General features: G+C 57.1%; 1 protein-coding gene across 1 annotated transcript; it reads left to right on the top strand.

The window, feature by feature from the left end:
- Window positions 1-321: 321 nt before the first annotated feature.
- On the top strand, window positions 322-23,461 carry LOC120385119 (myosin light chain kinase, smooth muscle-like). Its single transcript, XM_039504233.1, has 11 exons — window positions 322-460; window positions 5,412-5,522; window positions 7,529-7,625; window positions 9,545-9,748; window positions 10,475-10,692; window positions 12,047-12,170; window positions 12,249-12,401; window positions 15,525-15,645; window positions 15,936-16,032; window positions 21,920-22,057; window positions 22,598-23,461. The coding sequence occupies exons 2-11, from the start codon at window positions 5,507-5,509 to the stop codon at window positions 22,846-22,848; spliced, it is 1,419 nt and encodes a 472-aa protein (XP_039360167.1). The 5' UTR covers window positions 322-460; window positions 5,412-5,506; the 3' UTR covers window positions 22,849-23,461.
- Window positions 23,462-23,694: the final 233 nt, after the last annotated feature.

Here is a 23,694-nt window from a genome sequence, read left to right on the forward strand (position 1 = left end):
CATTGCTCATGTCCCAGGCCACTCTGCTGGCCAGGGGAATAGGTACCTCTCCAGCCCTGCCCAGCAGGGAATGTCTGCGTGAATTAGAGACACCGAGGCCCCAGGCCCCAGCTCTGGCGGGTGAATCGCTCTGGCTCTGTTGTGTAGAGGAGGAAGCTGAGGCCCAGGGATGGGGTGTGACTCTCCCAAGGTCACACAGTTAATCAGTGACACAGCCGACAATAGCAGCACTCGGCTGCCCTGATTTCCAGGCCTGGCCTTTAACCGCTAGCCCCGCTCCCTCCCCTGGGTGTGGCTGCTGGGATGCCAGCTGCACAAAGGGGAGGGAGGCTGCTTGGCCAGGTCGCTGGGGGCTAATTAAGCCATTGTCAGTGAGTAGCTTGGTAGTGGCACAGCAGAGGCAGGAGCTGTTTTCCTTGCCTGGAGCCAGTGGCCTCCCAGCACGCAGGTTCAGCAGCAGGTCAGTGGCATGTTACGGCAGGGAGGGGCGAGAACCTGTGGGGTCCCCCATTCTGGGTCTCATAGTGTGTGTGTGTGGGGGGGAGTTGCTGGCCCCCTTAAAGGGGGTGAGGCACAGAGAGCTCCTGGCACCCCAAGCTCAGCGAGCAAGTCAGTGGCACAGCTGGGATGCACCTCAGTCCCTGTGCCCGCCCGTTGCTTTAGGTCCTGTTGTCTCGTTGTTGCCTTTCCATTAGGGAGCGAGCCACGTTCCCGCAGTGCGCAGGGGCTGGGCGCCTTCTCTCGGCTCCGGGCCGGGCCTCAGGCTCTGCTCCAGCCGCGAAGGAATCCCAGCCCGAGTTCTAAGCGGGCGCTGCAGCCGGTGAGCTCCCGGGCTGGCAAGGAGCCTTATCAGGAGCTGCTCCCATCCCTTTGTGGTGGAACAAAGAGCCCTGCTCTTCTTGCACCCCGCTGCCAGGGTTAGCGTGGGCCTGAGGGGTGGCAGGCAGAGCTAACGCTGCCTGCAGGACCTGTGAGGACCAGGCACCCCGGGGCCTGCTGCTTGGGGTACAGCGAGGCTGCAAACCCAGGTGCCACGCCTGGGCCAGCTGTATTGAGCGAGCAGTGAAGGGGGGTGGCACAGACCCCCGCCTAGGTGAGCCACCCGAGTACGTACTCGGGCTCCCTGGCAGGCTTGTACCGGGGTGGCTAGTCTGTGCCCCCATCGTCACCATGATCCTTACCGCATTAGGTAGATTAAAGCTAGCGTCAGTGGGCCCACCCAGGCGCCAGTCGCACGACTGGCCCCTCTGTTCCCTCCACCCTCCCCTGCCAGTGCAAAGTGTCCCCATGCTGCTCTGGTTGGTGCACAGGGCAGGGGTCAGCGGCGGTTTGAATCCGCTAGCCCAAGACTCACTCCTCCCCTGGTTCTGACAGCCGCTGAGGAGAGCCGGCTGCTCCCTAACACTGAAGCCTAAGGAAAGTCCTTCCTTCTCAGCGCTCACACAAACTGCTGGGCCCCCAGTCTGCTTCTGGATCAGATGCCCCAGGTAGCAAAGGGCCTGCTGGCTCCCTTGACTGCTTGAGAGGTTTGTGCTCTAACCTGGGGTTCAATCCTGCAAGACAGTGCGAGGGCTGCCTGTCACGGAGTCCCCGGGCGATGCTCTGGAACTGCTCCCCACAAAGCCAGGCAGGACTCTGGGGAGCCTCCTCTCCCTTGGAGCAGACTGTCTCCAGGGCAAGAAGCTCACACGGCTTCACTTCCTGGGTCTCTCCTTGGAGCATTCAGCATCCTCTGCCCCTCCGTGCGCTTCTCACAGCGAGTCCGCCCCGGCGGGGTCCTGGGGAAGCCAGAGGGTCCTGCACCCCCACTTCGCAGTCAGACGTGACTCTCAGCCAGCCAGTAACACAGAGGTTTATTCGATGACAGGATCACAGTCTAAAACAGGTCTTGCCGGTACAGACAACAGGACTCCTCAGCCGGGTCCATTCTGGGGGGCAGCGGCCAGACACCCCCATCTGCCCTCACTCCCCATCCCCAGCCAGCTCCAAACTGACTCCCCCTCCAGCCCCTCCTCCTCTGGGCTTTGTCCCTTTCCCAGGCCAGGAGGTCACCTGATTCCTTTGTTCTCCAACACCTTTAGCATCCCCTTGCAGAGGAGGGGCCTCCTGCCATTAGTTGCCAGGAGACAGAGTGTCGGCCATTTATGTGCACTGGCCCTTTGCTCTGCAACAATCACACCCCCTTATCCCACCACCTAGCAACTTAAGAAATGCATAGGGGAAACTGAGGCACCAACACAGTATTCAGAGGAAACAATAAGAACAGTCCCACTTCATCATACTGCCCAAAGAGGGTCAGGGCCCAGTTTGCTCCCTCTTACACAGAGTGCTTCATCCACAGATCTCCAAATGCTTTATGGGGGGAGGTCAGTATCCTTACTGCAGTGGTCCCCAGACTGTGAGGTGCACCTTCCTAGGGAGGTGGGGGGCATAGTAGGGTTGCCAGGTGCAGGGTCATCTCTAGCCATTTGGGTACCCTATGCAGCCCCCCCACCCGGTGGGAACAGCAGCCAATGGGATCTGTGGGGACAGGGGCAGCGCACAGAGCCTCCTGGCCACGCCTCTGCCTAGGAGCCAGAGGGGGGACATGACGGCCACTTCCTGGGAGCCAGGGCTGGCTCCAGACCCCAGCGCGCCAAGCAGGCGCGTGGGCATTGTCAGGGCAGGGCGGCATTTGGCTCCGGCGGGCCTTCCGCAGTCATGCCTGCGGGAGGTCCACCAGAGCCCGGGACGAGCAGACCTGCCACAGACATGACTGCGGAGGGTCTCCTCTTCCCGCGGCTCCGCTTGAGCTCCTGCAGGCATGACTGTGGCGGGCGCGCTGGTCCCGCGGCTCGGACGGAACTCCCGCAGGCGTGCCACGGGACCGGGGAAGGGCGGCGCCTGCTGGGAGCCGCCTGAGGTCAGCACCACCCACAGCCCGCACCTCCCACACCCCAACCTCCTCCCACAACCCAACCCTCTGCCCCAGTCCTGAGCCTCCTCCCGCACCCAAACTCCGTCCTGGAGCCTGCACCCAGCACTCCCTCCCACCCCCTGCCCCAGTCCTGAGCTCCTCCAGCACCCCAAGCCCCTCATCCCTGGCCCCACTCCCACGCCCAGGGTCCCTACCCCCTCCTGCACCCCAACCCCCTGTTCCAGCCTGGAGCCCCTTCCCACACTCTGAACCCCTCGGCCCCACCCCGAGTCTGGAGCTCCCTCCTGCACCCCAAACCCATCATCCCCAGCCCCACTCAGCTTCTGGAGACGCTTCCCACCCTCCCTGAGTGCAGGGACTTGCTGTCGCGGAGGGAGCTTGACGGGGGCTAGCAGACATCGCTGTGGCTTGTTCAGGTGATCGCACTGAGCCCCCCACCCCTGGTTCTTCTTCATTTTTGACCGATCACCAGTGACTCCAGCTCCCCGCTGGACACCACAGAGACAGGCAGCTCGCTGGTGATCCGGGACGTGCGCTGCCCACAGGCTGTTTGTGCAGGACGGGATGGGGAGCGAACACCATCAGCTCAGCCTCGCTGTTGTGGGCAGGTGCCAGGCTGGCGGCTGCTCTTCCTGAGCGCCACCTGGCCTGGGCTGCCTTGAGAAGAGACCCCCTCCTTGACTGTGAGGCTCCTGCATTGGTCTGGGGAGTGGATTAATGGCCTCCAGAAAGGGGATGTGCCCTTGCTGGCTTCTCTCTGGTGCAGGGAGGCCTGGAGGGAGTCTGGCTTTTGCTAGAGATTTTGCTCTTCTTCTTTTTGGACTCTTTGGAAGTTCCGAGGTGGGGCCTGGAATTTCCCTTAGTCCTTAATTGGAAGGGCAGGTGATTGTGAACAAGGAGTGTTTTTCACGCAGCGTCTCTGTTCGGTGCAGTGAAAGGGTTGGGCAGGTTCCCTCTGAGGATGAGTGATCGCTCTGTGAGAAGTGTCCACCCACAGGTGACAGGGTGGTTTTGTTTTTTATCGTTTTCCCGTGTGAGTTCATTCCAGAGCGTCCTGCTTGTCTGGTTTCACCCACATAGTTGTCATCGGGGCATTTAGTGCACTGGATGAGGTACGTCACATGTGATAGGCATGAGTAGGATCATGAGAGGGGGGTGTGTGAGCGGGGACGGGGGCTGATCGTTGTAGCTGTGGAGATATGGCTGCAGGTTTGGCCTCTGTTGTTCTGGCCGGGTCTGGTGCTGCTTTGAGGTTTGTGGGGAGTTTGCTTCTGATGATGAGCTCGAAGCGATTGGGGAGAAATAGGTGATGTTAAAATTGCTTCTCATCTCAAAACGTGTCGCATCTTTGGTATCTGAAATGTCACGGTCCTGCCAGTTCTCCAGTTGCCTATAGGGTTTTCTGGGGCAGACAAGACCTGAATTTCTAACGGGTGAGGGGAAGAGAGTTTAAATGAACTTCCCGGCCTTCTTTGTACATTGTAAAGGAGCAGGGACGGGCGCGGGGCTCTGCTGGTGCCGTGCAGTGAGCGGATCACGTGCTAAGCAATGGCACGCTGTTCGCCCGCCCAGGGGCACTGTGCTCCCTGTGGCTGGCTGGCCTGTTCTGCACGGTGCCGTGCAGTGAGCGGATCACGTGCTAAGCAATGGCACGCTGTTCGCCCGCCCAGGGGCATTGTGCTCCCTGTGCCTGGCTGGCCTGTTCTGCACGGCTCCTCGCAGATTTCCCATGAGGGTCCCGCTCACACACCTTACCCTGGAAAGGGCCGAGGCTGGGTTCCAGGTTACACCCCGGTCATAGCAGGTAGCCCCACAGGCCACTCTGGGCAACCGGTCCCAGCTGGCAGGGGCCTTGGAGCCTGAAGTGCCTGCCTAGGGGACGAGGGAAGGGGTCAGGCTGTTCTCGGGGAGTTCTGCTCCCCACAAAAGCTGATTCTCTGCTGCCCGGCACTGGGTGCCATCACTCCCCTGTGCAGTGTGGGTGTGAGGCGCTGCTGGATCGGAGTGGGTCACTTTGCAGGCGGTGGCTCTGGGTGGCAGGGAGCCAGGTTGTGTGTGTCCCTCTCGCAGGGGTCCCCTCTCAGAAGGGGTGGCGGCATGACAGCCAGCCCCCCAGTGTATGTATTTGACATCATGGCTCCTCGCCACCTGCCAAGCTGCAGAGGGTGGACGAGAGAGCCCCACATACCTGGGACCCCGGCCTCCTGGGTGGGGAGGCGCAGGAGGTGGCAGAGCCCATATCCCTCCATGTTCTGCCTGTTGGGCCCAGCCTTCCTGTCCTGTTCCAGTAACATCCTCCTTCCTTCCCCTGTGGGTTTCAGGCAGTCAGAGCCACCAGCCGGGAAGCTCTCTGCTTCCCCACTGTCCGTCCAGCCTCAGCCTGCCCTGGGCCGGCCCGTGGTACGACAGGGAGCACGGTCCAGACTACCTGGTGGAAGCCCAGCAGGTCAGGACGGGGGAGTGGCGCACACTGACAGGACTTTCCCCCTCGCAGGGGCAGAGCTGTCTGGAGTCACGAGGGGAGAACTGGTGCCCAATCTGACCCGCCGGCGCCTACGGGCTCAGTGCCCCCCGCCAGGAGTGGTTAGGATGTCCCAAGGAGAAGGTAAGGTGCTGAATGTCTGGGCTGATACCTTTCAGTCCAGTGGGGTGCTTCCCTCCCACCCTGTCCTCTGCCACTGCCTGGGGCAGCCACCACCGCTGCCACTGGGGAAACGAACGTACAAACCCTTCAAGCAGCTATGCCGCCTTTGACAAGGGGAGGCGGCAGCTCCATCTCCAGCTCCATCTCGCCCTGCTTCTCGTGTTGCCGCAGTGCCTAGGGACCCGGGTTGTGCTAGGTGCTGCACGTCACACAGACATGGTCCCAGCCTCCACGTGCTTGTGACCCATGCCCAACACAAACCCAACCTAGTCTCTGTTGGATGGAATAATTGGTCCCAGGGAGTCACAGGTGTTAACGTGACCACGTCCACACTGCACAACACCAAACAGTCAAACATGGGTTGGGCTTTGGTTTGAGTACAGAGCCCTTGGTGGTACACACCAGCCACTTCCTGCCCATGTCTGGACGTGGTTGGTTAAGCTAAACGAGAGCGAGAGACAGAGAAAAGAACAAATCCTAAAGCATTTGAAGTTGCAGTCGAATGGTTCTGCAAAACCAACTTAACCCAAACTCCTCTAAGGGTACGTCTTCACTACCCGCCGGATCGGCGGGTAGCAATCGATTTCTCGGAGTTCGATATATCTCGTCTAGATGAGACACGATATATCGAACCCCGAACGCGCTCCCGTCGACTCCGGAACTCCACCGGAGCGAGTGGCGGTGGCGGAGTCGACGGGGGAGCCGCGGACGTTGATCCCGCGCCGTGAGGACGGGTAAGTAATTTGAGCTAAGGTACTTCGACTTCAGCTACGCTATTCACGTAGCTGAAGTTGCGTACCTTCGATCGACCCCCCCCCAGTGTAGACCAGGCCTAAGTCCCTCAGTCCTGGATCCCCAGGATCTGTGCTGCTCTCCAGCTTTAAACCGTCCTTGAAGGAGCCTCTTCAGCGTGCCTGTCACCCAAGGGATCCTGCTCTTCCCTAAGGCCACACCTCCAAGGCTCAGCCTCTGCCCAGCGAGTGAGACAGCCTCCTGGTCACAGCCATTTAGGGTCTTCAGGGACCAGAGCCCCTCGGCAAGTATGTGCAGTGAGGCCCCGCAGCCTTTTCAGAACAGAGCCGGGTTTGTCAGTCAGCAGGACGCAGCGTCGGGACGTCCTGGGGTCAGCACAGAGCAGCAAAGGATCAGACGAGTCCGGGTGCTGCACCCAGCCAAGCTGCCTTGGGACCCCTTTGGCTCTGGCTCTCTGCCACGTCTCTCCCAAGAACCCACCCAGCCACCCGACACCTTTCGGTCCATTGTCCAGCCCCTGCACGCCCTTGCTGAGTTCCCATGCTCCACCTGCCGGAGAGTCCCCGGGAGAAGTGTCGATTTCTCAGTTGTTCGGGCTTCCGTGGTCTTTGTGGACCCTCCACTGATATGGGTCAGTTTCAGCCAGTCCTTTAATGACCCATTCATCCCACCCCAGACAGTTACCTGGCACCCCCCCATGTTTCCTGTGCAGCTTTTTAACCCTTTCACCACCACTGGGTAGCAAAGTACAGAGGGAAACTGAGGCACGCCTAGGACTAATACAAATATTACAGAACATTTCCACTTTGTCACACCCGGCTCCAGAGAGAGGATATTGGATAGAGCCTGTTATGCTTCCAGGGAAGGAAAGGGCTAGTTCTGCTGCTGAATTGCGAGTGGATCGCTGTGATCGGTGGTTACTTTGTCTTGTCAAAAGCAGGAAAGCAAAGGGGGAGAAGAGAGAAGTTGGGAAAACAGAAGTTTTCGGGGTCCAAAGCAGCATCCTCCCATCCGGCTGCTGCTGTCGGGCGCAGCTGGTCTCAGGACCCGGTGAAAAGCTGGGGGAGAGAGGACAAGAGAGGCTAGTGGAGGACAGAAAGGGACGCCCGAGGGGAGGGCAGGCAGAGCAGGACTCCTGTATATCAGTCTGGGATCCTCGCTAATGTGTCGCTCAGCTGTTCGTCGCCCGCACTGCCCTGTCTCTCTCCCTGCAGGTGGGCGACACAAGGAGGCTTTCGAATACCATGACGTTACAATAAACACCGTGGAGAAGGCTTCGGACCTCTACACCCAGCTCGAGAAACTGGGGGCGTAAGTCGATGGTGGGGTTCGTCTGCAACAACCGGCCTCTGTAGTGCTGGGACAGTCTCGTCCCCAGAGATGCCCTGTGGCTCTGGCTTGCGCCGCAGAAATGTCTCGGGAAGGGGCGCTCCCTGCTCTGGGTGGGTGGGTGTGTAATGGAGAGGCTGCAGGGCTGGGCGTCAGGAGACCTGGGTTCTCTTCCCAGTCCTGTCCTTGACCTGCAGGGTAACCTCAGGCAAGTCACTTCCCTTCTCTGCCTCACTGTTTTCCCTGCCACCCCTTGGCCGTTCATGTTACAGTCTCTCTGGGCAGAGGCAGGCTTCACTGTCTGTGCAGCACCCGGCACAACCAGGCCGCTGAGCACTAATACAGCTAGTCTGTGCAGGTGCTCAGAGGCCACGGTGATGGGCTGAGCTGGCTGGGGGACAGGAAGGTGTCGCTGTAAATGACCAGGCTTTTTCCGGCTGCATGGGAGAGCTGAAGCTCCTGGCCTCGGGCCCCGTTCTCCTGTATTTCCTTGGCTTGTCGTGACTGGCTGCAGGGCCGTCCTTAGGCATGTGCAACACACATTGCTGCTTAGGGCACCTGAAAATTTGGGGCACCACTGGGACCAGAGGCGACAACTTCTCATCTTGCCAGGGGGTGCTCGATGCCTCTGCCTCTGCTCCAGGCCCCGCCCCTACTCCATCCCTTCCCCCAAACCCCCACCCCGCCTCTTCCCCGAGCGTGCCCCCATCCCCGTTCCTCCCCCTCCCTCCCGGAGCTTGACCGCCATGAATCAGCTGTTCGCGGCGCTCCGGGAGCGCTGGGAGGGAGGGGGAGGAGTTGGTAAGCGCGGGGCCGCCGGCACGAGAGGCACGGGGGGAGGGGAGCTTGGTGCCGTGGGTGCTCCAGCAGGTAAGAGCGGGTCGGCTCCCGCACACCCAGCACGCGCTGCAGCCTCCTTACTGGGCAGAAGGCAGGGGCCGTATTCACAGAGCAGGGGCACCAGTTTAACAATACTGCGTAGGGGCCCGTAAATCCTACGGGCGGCCCTGCCCAGAGCCCTGGTTTAGCACCACCGCCAGAGAGGCCCTGCGGCAGCACTTCCACAGCCAAATAGTCTGGGTTTCAAGAGTCCGGGCTTCTGATGCAAATCAGCATTGCCCACTGAAAACAGATGCTTTTTGTGCAAACCAGGATGTGTGGCACCTTCCTCTGAAGCCTCAAGCCAGAGGTGGGATCCAGGCCTGTGTGGACCCGATGTCTGAGCCACGGCAGCACGTCCTCCCAAGAGCTGCATTAGTATTGCATTACCATAGCGCCGGAGTCCCCAGACTTTTCACCTCCCCTGCCCCCCGCGCTGTCTCTCTTCCCCCTCCCCCCCACCCCTGGGGCTGGAGCCGCAGCCGGGCTGGGACCCAGGGGCCAAGGCCCACCCCAAAGCGCAGGGACTGAGGTCAGGGTGGGGACAGAGGTGGGGCTGGAAGCAGAACTGTGGCCAGGAACCGGGGCTACAGCTGGGGGTGGGGCTGGAGCTGGGCTGGGGGCAGAGCTGGGTGACACCTCCTCTCCGCTCCCCCTGGGGGCTGGCCCAGGCCCCGCTGCACCCCCTGAACATCACTCCACTCCCCCTAGGGGGGCGCACCCCACAGATGGGGGACCACTGCCCTAGAGCCTAGGAGACCCTGTCCCGGCCCAGGCCCCAAAGACAGTCCCTGCCCCGCAGAGCTGACAGTCGCGTTCAGTCTGCCAGCTGTTCTGTCCAGTTCCCCCTGGGGATCCCAGCTGTCCAGTTCAATCCTGCTGCTGCTGGGACACACCTAGGAGCTGGCCTGGAGCTCCCCAGTCCCACGGCGAGCTGCTGCCCCAGCAGGCCAGGGTCCGGAAATGCAAGCTGCCTTGCTGGGCGGGAAGCAGGAGACAACCCCCCTTCTGGTCTCTCCCAGTGGGAAGTTCGGGATGGTTTACAAGCTGCAGGAGAAGGCCACTGGGAAGATCCGGGCAGGGAAATACTTCCGGACGCGGACACCCCGGGAGCGGGAGGCAGCCTGCAGGGAGGTGGAGCTGATGAACCTGCTGCATCACCCCAGGCTGGTGCAGTGCCTTGCAGCCTTCCAGAGCCGGGCGGAGCTGGTGATGGTGATGGAATAGTGAGTGGGGCGCGCTGGGCAGGTACGGGGGTGGGGGGGGGTGGGAGCGGGGGTCTGATTAGAGCAGCCTCAGCCGACTCGCTCGCTGCCAGGTGCACGGCGTGGGGGTGGAGGAGGCGAAGGGCACTGCTCTGTGTACAGGTGTTCCTGGCTGCACCTCGATGGGGATAGCGGATGTCCCACCTCCGCAGGCTCCGGCCCTGCTGCCCTGGGCTCCGTGTGTTCTGGGGCGCGTGTGCCCAGGGGGGACTCGCAGATGATCGATCGGAGTTGAATGGGAGGCTGAGCCTAGAAGTGGGCAGTATCTGCTGAGCCCCCAACCCCGCGTTCTGGCATTAGGAGTTCAGGCGGCTGCAGCGTGGGTGGTGCGGATCCAGGCTCTAGCAGAACCCCTGGCCTCTTCCTGCCTGAGACCTTCACCATCCAGAAGGGATAGCAAGGTGTGGGATTTCCAGATGGGCCAGTGCCTAGGGCTGCAGCCTCCAGCCCCTACGGGAAAGAGAGGGGTCGGGATCGGGGAGGGCTGTTCACACAGGTTTCCGGATTTGACTTGGTTGGGTGTCTTTGCTCCCTGCCCCCAGGACACTGTGTCCAAGGGGCTTCTCCGTGTACCTGGTATTTGAGTTTAGTGCCTGAGCCGAGTCCCTGGGTAGCAGGGTCTGGGTGCAGGATAGAGCCGGCCCTCGGAGCGAATTCCTAGGACAGGCTGCCCCTCTGCTCCTGCAGCGTTGCGGGCGGGGAGCTCTTTGAGAGGATTGTGGATGACGACTTCGAGCACACGGAGCCCACCAGCATTCAGTACATGAGGCAGATCCTGGAGGGGATCCAGTACGTCCATCGCCAGAGTATCGTCCACCTGGACCTCAAACCTGAGAACATCGTCTGCGTCAGCACGAGCAACCACTGGGTCAAAATCATCGACTTTGGTCTGGCACGGAGACTGGGTGAGCGAGAGGGGCCCAGCTGCGGAGCCCTGTCCTGGGATCTCCCCTCTCGCTGTCCCAGAGCTAACGCCGCCTCCATAGGGGGACGGGCCCTGATTCAGCAAAGTGCTGCTGCATGTGCTTAACCTTAACTATGTTCCTGAGTCCGTCCCTATTCGGCAAAGCGTGTGTTTCACGCCTTGCTGAATCCGGGCCGGCCGGCAGAGACTTCCCCATGTGTCAGGAACAGGGGTGGGCAGAGGGGTCCCAGGAAATAACCAGCCTGCCCAGAACTGCAACCAAACCTGCCACATTGGGGAGTCTCGGTTGGGCGTCCCCCTTGACACCCCTGGGGCCTGGCTCTGGGGGCACTGAGCTCCTGCAGTTGCAGCTGAAGTCAGTGGGAGCTGCCAGTGCCTGGCATCCTGGCAAATTCCCCTCCCCCGCATTATGGCGAGGGCTCGCTCAATCCGCGCTGAGCCTCGGCTTGCTTCTGCGGCTGTGGCTTTGCCGTGCACCTCCCTGGCTCTGGGTGGAAGCTGAAACCCCCAAGGAGGCTGGTGTTGGGGCGTTTGGAGCCACGGGGACTTTCCTGCAATATTTCCTGCCCACTTCTGTAGAGCGAAGACACAGGGCAGTGGGCTGGCGCTCGGGGGACCGGGGTCTAGTCCCAGCTCTGCTGCTGGCATGTCACAGCCCCACTCTGTGCTTCGTCTCCCGGTCTGTAACGTGAGGGTGGTGACATTGGCCTTGCAGGGGAGTTGGGGGCTTTGTTCCTGAATGTCTGCAGAGCACTGGAGACCCACAGGAGCAAGGTGCCAAGTAGATTCCCCACCTTGATTGCAAATTCAGCTCCAGCTCCATTTCAGTCACATGCCACCGGGGATGCAAAGACCTGGGCTCTGCCCGTGCGCCTTGGCACTGGAGAGCGCCAAACCGGCTCCCAGCTCCTGCTGGGCTTAGGCGAGGGACAGTCCCTTGGGCGCAGGCTGCAGGCCCCAGCTCCCTGGGCACGGTCAGAGCCAACGCGCCCGACTCTGGTGTCAGGCTGGCCCGTCAGAGCTGTAGGAGCTGGATTAGACCAGCGCTTTACCCCAGGTGACCCTGGGCCTGTTTCCCCTTCTGCCCTTTGTGGATTCAGGCTCCTGGGGCAGGGCCTGTCTCCCGCTGTGCAGCACCCTGCACAGGACTCCAGTATCAGGTATGGCCTCTCGGTGCTGCTCCCCCGCACCTGTGGGTAATTGCTGCTGCAGCGCATTGCAATGGGGATGCCAGAGACGGGCACGGGGAGGCTGGGCTGCCCCCTTGCCGTTGCTGGGGGGAGCACGGTCTGCAGGGACGGGGATGCTGGCCTGATCCTCTCTTGCCCCTTCAGATCCGAACAGCCCCGTGAAGGTGATGCACGGCACCGCGGAGTTCACGGCCCCGGAAGTGATCGCCTTTGAGCCGGTGGGATTCACCACGGACATGTGGAGCATCGGCGTGATCTGCTACATCCTGTACGTTGCTGCTAACGGGGAGCCTGTGGGGCGGAGGTCCCGGCTGAGCGAGTAACAGCCCCTTCTCTTGCTCCCCAGGCTGAGTGGGGACTCCCCCTTCCAGGGGGACAGTGACATGGAGACGCTGCACAACGTCACGGCTGCCCAGTGGGAGTTTGACGAGGAGACCTTCTCAGAGATCTCCCAGGAGGCCAAGGACTTCATCAGCCAGCTACTGCAGAAAGACAGCCGGTAGAGCAGCTGATGCTGGCGGGAGGGAGAAGCGGTACTACCCAGAGTCTTCGGGCTGCGGGGGGGGGAAGAGCACTCAAAGGGGGGGGGGAGCGGCACCAGGTGTGGAGCTGCGGCTGGGGACTGAGAGGTCGGCCCTTCCCAACACACCTACCTCCTCCCCCAGCCCTGAGTAGGTGGTTGGGAGGGACACCCTCCATGGGGAGACAGGCCTCCCTGGGGGAAGGGAGGGGAAGGCCTTGGTGTGGATGGGAGCCCAGATAGCGAGTAGGGGCGTTTGCCAATGCCTGGGCGAATGGGTGACGCTGGATAAGAACATCAGAACGGCCAGACTGGGTCAGACCAATGGTCCATCCAGCTCAGTGTCCTGTCTGCCGACTGGCCAGTATCAGGTGCCGCAGAAGGAATGAACAGAACAGGGAATCATCAAGTGATCCATCCCCTGTCGCCCATTCCCAGCTTCTGGCAAACAGAGGCTAGAGACACCATCCCTGCCCATCCTGGCTAATAGCCATTGATGGACCTGTCCTCCATGAACTTATCTAGTCCTTTTTTAAATCCTGTTATAGTTTTGGCCTTCACAACATCCGCTGGCAAAGAGTTCCACAGGTTGTGTGAATGTGTGAATGAGAACAGTATTGGCAACCTCCAGACATCAAAGACCATGAGTCAGAACCTTAAAAATCCTGAAATTGGCGCCACCAATCCTGATTTAAAAAACATAATTGAGCCATGGGTTTTAGTCCGTCTTGACTTTAACGCCCCTCTGCTCCTCTGTGTGCGTGTGCGTGTGTGTGCTCAGATGGAGACGTGCTGTATTCTGGAGGGCTCAGATATATTCAAGGAGAATTAGAACGAAGCTGATGCAAAATGGCTAAGTCTTTGTTTTATTTGGGTTAGCCCTAAGTGACAGGAGACTTATTTCAATAGCCTTGTAATGCTTCTGTTAATGGCTACAGATGTGGCTTATGACAAGCTGGGTAACTGACTAGGAGGACATGAGGGAGAAAAGCCCATCTACTAACTCGCTAAGGCAAGAGAGAAATCAAAGGGGCACGTGAACCGAGTTTGCTCCTGTTAGAAATGAGCGGGGTGCGTTGCAAACGAATGGTGAATCAATCGCTGAAGTCTGGAGTGACTGTTTTGAAAGAGTGATGGGCGAGGAGAACTGAAGGAGCTAAGAGCTTGTGAGCTAAATCAGGGCATGATAGCCTGCAAGCAGGAGGAAGAAATTGCAGAGGCACTTGGAAAATGAGAGCGCACCTGGGCCAGATGAAGTACGGGTGGATGCTCTGAAGGCACAGGGCAGGCATAGCGTATTTTACAAGTCTATTCAATTATATTCTTAAGAAAGAGAAAATGCCAGATGAATGACATAAAATCCTTGTGGTGCCCAGTTTTAAACCTACAGGAGATATTAGACTGTGTGCTAATTCTCGCCCAGTGAAGCTGACGTCATATGCTATGAAAATATGGGAGAAGAATATTGAAAAGCATCTCTGTGGGACAGTTGAAATTTGGAAAGGTCAGCGTGGATTTACGCTGGGAAGGAGTACAATTGATGCTCTATATGTCTATGAATCCTCATGGAGAAGTTCAGAGAAAAGAGATGGTCTTTGTGGGCTTGGAGAAGGTGTACGATCATGTCGCGAGAGAATTCGTTTGGTTTAGTTAGTGTCAGAGAAGTGTGCTGGAAGGGGGTGTTTGTCTTGTCCAGGCTACATACAATGGAGTGACTATCGTCACCAAAACCAAATGGGACTACAGTTGAGATTTCCAGAAAATGCTGGCCTGCCCCGGGCTCAGCACTGAGCCCTGCTTTGTTTGCCATTGTCTTGGATGTGATAAGTGAGACTATATGAAGGGAGCCTTGGAATTTGCTATTTGCTGATGACTTAGTGATATGTGCAGAAGATTGGGAGGCCCTGCAAAGCAACTTTGAACAGTGGCAACACAATTTTGAGCAGGCTGGACTTAGAGTGAACATCGGTGTGATAACTGAGAGAGGAGGACTCCCCAGAAAGGATGTTGCAAACACCTGAGAAACACAAAGCATTCTCTAGCTGTATCACATTCTCCTAGTATTTTTCAATCAAGGTTTATGCGAGTGGCCCAGATCTCTCCATGCAAGAAGATCTTTACAACCCCAACCACCTCTGAGTTTTCTGGAGGTCAGTGCAGTGACTGTATTTATAACCCCCAAAGGTTATTAGTTTTTAAAATAATCAATTCAGTCACAATCAAAGTATTTCAAAAATAATTTAAAACCCTTCTTCTCTTTGTGTAATGTTGATAACACGTGCATACCTGCGTGCATTATCCAGCAATTGCAGTAAATGATTTAGTTTTTAATAAAATCTCATAATTGTCCCAATAGCTAAAAATAATTCACTTCAATTTTTAATTATTCTCTCCTCCCCTCCCCTCTACTCCTCCTACTGTTCTTCACCCCCTTTCCAGGACCTGGGGGGCAGCTCCAGGAGCTCCTCACCCGGCTCTGTCACTGTCCAGGCAGGTGCTGGGGGCAAGAGTGAGCAGCAGAGGCACCATCCTGTCCCCATGGCTCCCAGGGGTGTGGGGTCACACTGAGCTGCTAGGCTCTTCGCTCCCCTCCCCACCCTCCTTGTGGGGCAGCGAGTGGAGGGGACAGACTCTGCTGGCTTCTGGTAGGGCTGAGCTTTGTGAGTGGTTGGAGCGTCTCCTGGCATCTCCAGATGGGCTCTGGTCCCTCCTGGAATCCGTCACTGCAGAACATCAAGAGTTGGCAACGCTGGGATAAATGGAAATCCCAGCAGGCCCCTAGGGCCCCGTGCCCTTGGGGCCTCAGGGCAGGGCAGCGCGCCTGTGGGAGCAGGAGCCAAAGAGACAAAGCCACAGGCGTTGCCACCCCCTTGCCCTTCGCCCCCCAGCTCACACCCAGACCAGAGCGTTCTGCTTCCCATGCCTGGAGCCCAGGCCAGTGGGGCCTGTGAGGGTGGAGCTGTCACTGCCTTGACCTCCCCCCCGGCCGCAGAGCCTGGCGCCCACTGCAGAGATCGCTGCCCATCTCCAAAGGGCGGCGAGTCCGTGCCGGGGGTCCTGAGTGACGGAGCTGCGCTAACCCCCCCATGCTGTCGCCCCCAGCTGCCGGCTGCCCAGCGACCAGGCCCTGGCGCACCCCTGGCTGCGGAAGACTGAGCAGAGCGACACGAAGGTTCTGTCCAAGGAGAGGATGAGGCGATTCCTGGCCCGCCAGAAATGGCAGGTGCGCTTGGTGCTGGGTTTTGGTGCCGGCTGGCACCTACTGGACAGGGTGTGGCCTGTGCTCTGCGGGGGCCATGCGATGAGCCGGTTGGGAAAGGGGCTTCAGGAGACAGCTCCCCCCCGCCATGGAGCCGGGGCTGCCCAGGCCGCTGTCCCCTGGGGGCAGAGAGGTCTCCTGCCCTTCGGCGCTGGTGCAGGCCAGGCTGTGCTCGGGACCCGTGGGGGTAGGGGAGTGATGGCTCATTCCCAGCCGGCTGGGATTGGAACCTTCTCTGCTTCTTTCCTCTCTAGAAAACAGGCAACGCCGTGGTGGCCCTGCGGAGAATGTCCCGGCTGGCCCACAAGTTGGATGATCCGGTGACCACCCCCATTGCCCAGGAGAAGGGAGGTAATGGCCCAGCCTGTCAGAATGTGTTAACACCCCTACACACACACACACACACACACACACACACACACACACACACACACACACACACACACACACACACACACGGCACAGGCTCCTTGTCCGCACCCCGGGGCCCTTTGACTCTTAGCCCTGCCTTCCCTGTCACATCTACCAGCTCACCCAGCTACGGCTCCTGCCTCCACGCGACCAGCAGCCGCCCCTGCCCGCCCATCCACCCTCCCTCTCCTCCAGCCCCCAGGCTGTCCCGCCACTGCCCCCATGCCAGCCTGTGCCTCAGAGCCCACCTGCTGCGATCCCCCGATTTCCCCACCCCACTCCTGGCTTCCTTGTTCCCACATTCGCCCTTGTGAAATGGCAGCTCAGCGCTGAGAGATGGCAAAGGCTTAGTTCCCCCGTGGTTCTCTGGCCACAGGCAGGCTGGCCGGCCTGGGTTTAGTTTAACTGTGCGAAAGCTCTGGATGAAACACAGACCTGCAGCTGGGCAGGTTTGTGGTCACTGATTTCTCGCGGAAGGATGGTGGCTGCTGAAAAGCTCTGTGTCCCGCCCAATGCCCATTGTGTTAACAATCCCGTTGTGCCTGGGGAACGTCACCGTCCTGGTGGAGCCTCATCATGGAGAGAGGTCGTCTCTGGAGCAGTCCAAGCCCATCTACTGCAGGCTTGGAGGATCAGGCTGTTGACAATCGGTCCTGGAGTGATGGGCTTTATGTTAAACGTATGCCACTTAACCGGTGAGCTGGTGTCTGCAGACCCAGCTGGAGGTCTTGCATGGCTGCATTTCCTCCTGGCACAGAGCACCACAGCAATCCAGCCTCAGTGCATGGACCAGTGGGGCCAGCCCCACATCTCTCAGTCTGTTACTAGCTAGAGCTGGGAGAAGGCATTTTAGCAGCTGTTGGGTTATCTGTCGCTCGTTAGGTATCTAGTCTGATGAGCAGTCTGGAAGAACTCCAGGGCTGAGATCCATCTTGGCAAGCTGAGGCAGGTGCCCTCAAGGGAAGGGGATGCTGCGGGGCTGGCTAGCTGTTCAAACTGATTTTAACTTGACCCATTGATTTCACTGCCATCTTGCCTCAGTTTCCATGGATTCATAGGATTTTTTGTTTTATTTTAAGACCAGAAGGATCCCTGCAATCATCTAGTCAGCCCCCCTGCGTGACACAGCATAGAACTTCCTTGGACTGATTCCCGCTTAGAGTCCACTAACTGCCATTGCAGATCTTTTAGAAAAGGTATCCAGTCTTAATTAAAAACTTGCAGTGATGGAGAATCCAGAACAGCCCTCGGTAAGGTTGTTCCAGGGGCTAATTCCCCTCACGGTTAGCCGTGCGGGCCTTATTTCTGCTGTGCGTGTGTCTAGCTTCATCTTCCAGCCATTGGATCTTGTTAGCACTTTGTCTGCTAAATGGAAGAACCCTCTCCTGTTAGAAATCTCCTCTTCCCTAGATAGCTACCTGCACGCTTCTCTTTGATAAGGTAAATAAGAACAGAAGAATGGCCAGACTGGGTCAGACCGATGGTCCATCTAGCCCAGTATCCTGTCTCTGACAGTGATCAGTGCTAGATGCTTCAGAGGGAATTAACAGAACAGGGCAATTCACTGAGTGATCCATCCCCTGTCCTCCAGTCCCAGCATCTGGCAGTCAGTCTTATTAATCTCTCCTCCTATGGAAGCTATTTCTGCCCCCCGATCACTTTGATGCCCTTCGCTGTATTTTTTCATTTCAATTCTAACACCCCTTTTGAGACGGGAGGGCCATGAATGTACATAGTGGCATTATATTTTCTATCTTCTTATTGATCCCTTTCCTAATGGTTCTTAACCGTCTGGTCGCTTTTTTTGACGGCTGCTGCACATTGAGTGGGTGTTTTCAGAGAACTCTCCATAAAGACTCCAAGCTCTCTTTTAGTGGTGACAGCAATTTAGACCCCATAATTTTTATATGTAGAGTTGGGATGATGTTTTCCAGTGTGCATCACTTTGCATTTATCAACGTGGAATTCAATCTTCCATTTTCTTGCCCAGTCACCCAGTTTTGTGAGCTCCCTTTGTAACTCTTCGCAATCTGCTTTGGACTTAACTTTTTTGAGTAGTTTTATATCATCTGCAAACTTTGCCACCTCACCCCCTTGTCCAGATCATTTATGACTAGGTTGAACAGCGCTGATCCCAGTACAGATCCTTGAGGGACCTAAGATCCCTCTAAGCTGCGTGGCCACACGGCCATGCAGCAGGCTATCAAGGGCCACACAGGCCCGCAGCCACAGGGCCTGGGTTGGAGAGGTGCCTCTCCCCTGGCCCAAGCCCTGGCCCTGGGCTGCTGCAGCAAGAGAGAGCTGGGGGGAGTCCTCTCTCCCCGCCACAGCCCTGGGGCAGCCTGCACCCCAAACCCCTCATCCCTGGTGCCACCACGGAGCCCTTACCCGAAGCCAGAGCCCTCACCCCCTGCACCCCAACCCTCTGCCCCAGTCCTGAGCCCCCTCTGACACTCCGAACCCCTTGGTCCCACCCCCGCCACACATCACCTCCATATTGGTGCACATAACAAAATTAATTCCGCACATGGATGTAAAAAATTAGAGTCTCCACTGTGAAATTTATTTTCTATCTTTTAACCATTACTGATCCATGAGAAGATCTTCCTTCTTATCCCATGACTGCTTAAGTCTTTGGTGAGAGACTTTGTCAAAGGCTTTCTGAAAGTCCAAGTACACTATATTCACTGGATCACCCTTGTCCACATGCTTGTTGACCCCCTCAAAGAGACTGGTGAGGCATGATTTCCCTTTACAAAATCCACATTGACTCTTCCCCAACGTATTGTGTCCATTACCTGTCTGATAATTCTGTTCTTTAGTATAGTTTCAACCAATTTTCCTGGTACTGAAAGTCAGGCTTATTGGCCTGTAACTGCCAGGATCACCTCTGGAGCCTTTGTTAAAAATCGGCATCACATTAGCTACCCTCTAGTCATCTGGTGCAGAGGCTGAGTTAAGCAATAGGACACATACCACAGTTACTAGTTCTGCAGTTTCATCTTTGAGTTCCTTCAGAACCCTTGGGTGACACCATCTGGGCCTGGTGACGTGTTACTGTCTAATTTATCTGTTTGTCCCAAAACTTCCTTTAGTGACACCTCAGTCTGGGACAGTTCCTAAAAAGAATGTCTCAGGTGTGTGAATCTCCCTCGTGTCCTAGATGAGGCTCCTCCAGGCTCTCACAGTAAAGCAGGTTTTCTAATCCTTTATTCATTCTCATGGTTCTTCTCTGAACCCCCTCCAATTTACCAACATCCTTCTGAACACCAGAGCTGGACACCAGTGGCATCACGCCAGTGCCAAATACAGAGGTAATACAAGCTTGTTCATGTTTCCCAGGATCGCATTAGCCCTTTTGGCCACAGCGTCGCACTGGGAGCCCACGTTCAGCTGATTATTCACTATGACCTCTGAGTCTTTTCCAGAGTCCCTGCTTCCCAGGATACGGTCCCCTGTCCTGTAAGTGTGGCCTGTGTTCTTTTTTTCGGCGAGATTTACATCTAGCTATATTGAAATGCATGTTGCTGATCTCTCTCTCTGTGACCTGTCCTCTTCCTTATTTACCATTCCTCCAATCTTTGTGTGACCTGCAAACTCTATCAGTGAGGATTTTATCCTCTAGGACATTGATACAAATATTAAATAGTGTAGGGCCAAGAACGAATCCCTGTGACTATGCCCTGTTCAACTACATTTAGTGCAACCGCTGCTGGAAGACTGTTAGGACTGGATGTTTGACTAATTGGTCAGATAGTGTCAAAAATGGTCAAATATTTTAAAGCGCTAATTATTAGAACAGTAACAAAACAGAGTAAGAATTTATGGTCTCCAATAAGTGAGACTTAGGGCTGGTCTACACTGCTGCTTAAGTCGATGTAACTTACGTCACTCAGGGGTGTGACAACGACACCCCCCTGAGCGATGTAACTTACATCGACTTAAAGCAGCGTCCGCATGCTGGCGGGAGCCGCTCTCCCGCCCACGTAGCGTCCGCCTCTCACGGAGATGGAGTTTGCCGATGGGAGAGCGCGTCTTCACCAGGAGCGGCGCAGCTGCATCGGGGCAGGTGTGCCAGTGTAGTGCGGCCACATAGACTTGCCCTTTGATACTTGCACCTAATTACAAAAACCAAGACTTTTCACTCAGAAAAATGTGAAACAGTGAAATGAAGCTTTAAAAATGAAAATAATTATCAGCTGTAGTTACAACAGAGGAATGAAATTAAACAGAAATAGAACACCCAGAACAACTGTAAAAGACTCTTCAAGCTACTTAATGGCTGTGCATCTGTTCTCTTTCTGTTGGGGGAGGAGGGTTAGTGCCTGTCACCCCTCCCCCACTCCCGTGGGAGTTAAGTTCCACGGGTTTGTCTAGTCAGGTTGACTGTAGACTCTTTGAGGCAGGGACTGTGTCTTTTTCCATATTTAATGTGCTTTGTAAACCACCGTGTACACTGATGGCCCGGTGTACAAATAAAGATACACGTAGGGTGTCTGCTCTAGAAGATTCCAACCAATCAAGATGCTCAACTTTCAATTAGTTCAACTTTTTTCCCAAAAAGGAGGCATTAGTATGTATTGAAGTGGGTGGTCAGGACATGGAAGTAGGCTTGCCAACAGCCAGCACCATGATGCAATGAAAAAAGGTAGGTCATCACCTTCATCGGGACATCCTTGCTGTAATATTTGACAGTATTTGGTCATGGTTAATAATAGGCAGTCAACTGACATTTCCTGACTAATCAATTGACTGGCTTGTCGAGCCGATACCGTGTCCAATTCGGGTGTCAACAATTCCAGAAGGATGTTGATAAAACTGGAGAGGGTTCGGAGAAGAGCCATGAGAATGATTGAGGGATTTGAAAACATGCCTGGTAGTGATAGACTCAAGGAGCTCGACCTATTTTAACAAAGAGAAGGTTCAGGAGTGGCTTGGTCACAGCCTATAAGTACCTACTTGGGGAACAAATATTTGGTAACGGGTTCTTCAGTCTGGCAGACAAAGCTATGACAAGAGCCAATGGCTGGAAGCTGAAACTGGCCAAATTCAGACTGGAAGAAGATATACATTATTGACAGTGAAGGTAATTAACCACTGGAACAACTTGCTCAGGGTCGTGGTGGATTCTCCATCGATGGAGATTTTTAAACAAGACTGGCTGTTTTGTTGATTTGCTCTAGTAGTTCAAACAGGAATTAATTCAGCTAGTCTGATCTCCTGTATAACACAGGCCACCGTCGGATTGCGCTGATCACCATGGTCCCTTTCATAGGTGCTGACTCTGTGGGTGCTTTGGGGCTGGAGCACCCACGGGGAAAAATGTCCCCCCCCCACTCCAGCTCACTTCCGCTCTGCCTCCACCTCCTCCCCTGAGCGCACCGCCGCGTCCTGATTCTCCCCACTCCCTCCCAGGGCTTGTGTCGTGAAACAGCTGTTTCGCGCAGCAAGTCTGGGAGGGAGGGGGGAGGAGGGGGAACCTGGCGCACTTGGGGGAGGAGGCGGGGCTGGGGTGGGGATTTGGGTAGGGGTCCAATAGGGTCAGGGAGGGGCAGAGTTAGGGTGGGGACTTTGGGGCAGGGGTGGAGTCAGGGTGGGGCCAGGGGTGCGAGCACCCACCGGCACAGAAAAAAGTTGGCACCTGTGGTCCCTTCTGCCCTTGAGACCCATCGGTTTGTCAGTCTTTGATCCATGTGGGCCAGGTTCATTTTGTATCGTTCTAGTTTTATGATCAATAGTCTCAGATTTTGCTGCAGCCATCTGCTCTGCATATGAACCTTCACATACTAACATGTCACTTCCCCCCACCACTGTCCCCGGTCCCCAGAGCTGGGCCACACCCAGGAAGAGGATCAGATCTTCTCCTTCCTGCCTCAGCAGATCGAGCAGGGGCCCAGCTGGGAGCCACTGAAGGACCAAGTGGCAGTGGAAGGCAGCAGTACCTGCCTCCAGTGGCACATTGAAGGTAACTTCCTATGGAAGCCTGCGAGGCTGCCCGCCCGCTCAATGCCTGAAGTCCTTGGAATGACCTTGGCACATGGCTCCTGGCAGGGTGCTCGCCCTCAGGGGCAGGCTCTGCGGGGCCTAAATCGCTTTTGTGCAACAGGAGAAGCCTTGTGCACGAATGGGACTGCACATCTGTTAATACAGTACCTCCCTGCCGTCTGTAGCCTGACAGCTGTGTGCTTTGAACTCTCACAAGCTAAGCAGTGTCGGTGCTTGGATGAGACTTTCGTGGGATACCTTGGTACTCTAGGAAAGGGGGCGTTGATGCACTAGGTGGTTCTCTTGTGCCGGATTAACACCTGGCGCCATGTCGCTGAATGTGTCTGTCCCTGGTAGAGGACACAGCAGTGCGGCACTGGTTGCAGGGTGGTTAGGGACCTGAGAGGCTGTGATGTGACACCCAACTTGGGAGACCCAGTAGGGTCAGATAAAAGTCCCAGAATTCTGGGGGTGGCCCGGTGGACCTTTGATCCATCACTGTGGCCTTCTTCCCTGGCAGGTTTTCCCCACCCAGAGGTGACATGGCTCTGGAACGATGCCCCTGTCCAGGAAAGTCCTCGGCTTCCCATAAACTACGAGGAGAATGGAAGCTGCTCCCTCGCCCTCGCGAGGCTCTCGGTGGAGGACACGGGGCACTGCGTGTGCAGTGCGGGAGGGGAGGCGGAATGCAGTGCCAGGCTGATGGTACAGAGAGGCAGCAACACACAGACGCCGAACGCAGAAGAGGGCCCTGGAACTGACCAGCAGTGAGAGCAGCAGGCCATGGGCTCTGTGCCCGGCATTGGCGGCATGGCCTACAGGGGGCACTCTGCTTCCAGCCCGGCTCTTTCCCTCATCCGTCCTTACGTTTAACTCCATCGCTGGGCTCCGGGAGTGAACCTTGCTGCTTCCCACTGGGCCGGGACATGGCAGGCAGCCGCAGCGTGGACAAGCTGGGCCCAATCCCGCAGTCCCCAAACATGCAAATCCCCAGTCAATCCATTTCACTGTGCAGGGAGTCTGGCCTGGGAGGATCGAGCCCGAAGTGCCTGGACCAGCCTCTCTGCTTCCACCTCCCCTCTGCCAGGCCGGGCACTCGTGGCCCAGCTACAGGACAGCACGGGATTGGGGAGGGTGGATCTCCCTTAACTCTGCAACCCCTCTGAGCCAGGGGCAAGGCTGGGCCCGCTGCCCCACCGAACACGGGGCAAAGTACAAGCCAAGGGGCAGGTTGCTCCCGCCCCCCAGTGATGGTAACAAACTCAGCTGCAAATCTCATTAAATCCCAATATCCTGGCGTCAGCCAGTGTACGACGTGTGGCGTCACTCAAGTATCAAGTGTTTTTGTTAGAATGGATCCAGCCTCCATGCCCACCGCTCCAGCTGGCTGAGGGACAGGGTTCGCCAGGGCAATGCCCTAGGGACTGGAGCTGGCTCCGGCTGGCGCGGGAGCAAAGGGTTCGCCAGGCTGACGCCTTAAGGGCCGGAGCTGGCTCTGGCTGGCGCAGGAGCGAAGGGTTCACCTGGCTGACGCCTTAGGGGCTGGAGCTGGCTCCGGCCAGTGCGGGAGCGAAGGGTTTGTTTGGCCAATGCCCTAAGGACTGGATCCGGCTCCGG

The sequence above is a fragment of the Mauremys reevesii genome, linkage group 17 (assembly GCF_016161935.1).
Source record: "Mauremys reevesii isolate NIE-2019 linkage group 17, ASM1616193v1, whole genome shotgun sequence".
NCBI classification, from domain to species: Eukaryota; Metazoa; Chordata; order Testudines; family Geoemydidae; genus Mauremys; species Mauremys reevesii.

What these genes read in the sequence shown, in the direction of transcription:
- LOC120385119 (XM_039504233.1), top strand. An exon ending in GGCGTGATCTGCTACATCCT is followed by an intron (nt 12,171 to 12,248) that starts GTACGTTGCTGC and finishes CTTGCTCCCCAG; the next exon opens with GCTGAGTGGGGACTCCCCCT. An exon ending in CCTCCAGTGGCACATTGAAG is followed by an intron (nt 22,058 to 22,597) that starts GTAACTTCCTAT and finishes CTTCCCTGGCAG; the next exon opens with GTTTTCCCCACCCAGAGGTG.